Source organism: Monopterus albus, unplaced genomic scaffold (genome assembly GCF_001952655.1).
Source record: "Monopterus albus unplaced genomic scaffold, M_albus_1.0 scaffold4516.1, whole genome shotgun sequence".
Lineage (NCBI taxonomy): Eukaryota > Metazoa > Chordata > Actinopteri > Synbranchiformes > Synbranchidae > Monopterus > Monopterus albus.
Window position 1 is genome coordinate 1 of NW_018132383.1, and position 881 is coordinate 881.

The 881-nt window shown below is 51.3% G+C and overlaps 1 protein-coding gene across 1 annotated transcript; it reads left to right on the forward strand.

Moving 5' to 3' along the window:
- Positions 1–16: 16 nt before the first annotated feature.
- LOC109954209 (xanthine dehydrogenase/oxidase-like) lies at positions 17–730 on the forward strand (the record flags this gene model as incomplete). The annotated part of the gene is made up of 3 exons (XM_020589605.1): positions 17–167; positions 283–471; positions 563–730. Coding segments are annotated over exons 1-3 (402 nt in total), but the record flags the coding sequence as incomplete, so codon positions are not given.
- Positions 731–881: the final 151 nt, after the last annotated feature.

Consider the following 881-nt stretch of genomic DNA (forward strand, 5'->3'; position numbering starts at 1 on the left):
ATTCTTCAGCTCTTTGTGAATGATGAAATATAGCCCAGCCAGGTATTATGGCACATTCTTAGTCAACAGTTGCAGATAATTTTGTGACATTGGTCTTACAGAACCTGAGCACCACCATAGTGATGGATGTGGGTCACAGCCTCAACCCAGCCATCGACATCGGGCAGGTCAGTCGCTCACTCAGTCAGAAGGCTATCGTGTAACTGTCTGAGCCTGCTGATGTGAAGAGTTCTGTGGCACCCCCTGGAACGTCACTTTCAGGTGTCCTCTCTGTCTCTGCAGGTGGAGGGGGCGTTCATGCAGGGTCTGGGACTTTTCACGCTGGAGGAGCTTCACTATTCGCCCCAGGGTGTCCTCCTCACTCGGGGCCCAGGTTCTTATAAGATTCCAGCCTTCGGTGACATTCCCACCAGACTCACGGTGTCGCTGCTCCGCGATGCGCCAAACGACAAGGCCATCTTCGCCTCCAAGGTTATCACGACACTGTGAATGGCACCACTCATATTTCCACTGAGGCACAAGCAGCTGGAAACAACTGCAGAGTTGTTGATTTTCTTTCCAGGCTGTAGGCGAGCCGCCTTTGTTCCTGGCGTCATCGGTTTTCTACGCCATCAAAGATGCCATCAGTGCCGCCCGGGCAGAGTCGGGCATCAGCGGACCGTTCAGGCTGGACAGCCCCGCCTCCGCTGAGAGGATTCGCAACACCTGCATTGACCAGTTCACCAAACTGGTACGGAAGCTGCTGGAGATATTATTCAAAGTATTGAAATGTTTGTCATGCGGTGCTAAAATACTGCAACACATTTTAGGTGCATGGTCAAGAAATTGCAATCAGCAAACTCAGCTCTTTTGATGCATCACCCTGTGTATGTGTTTTGTTT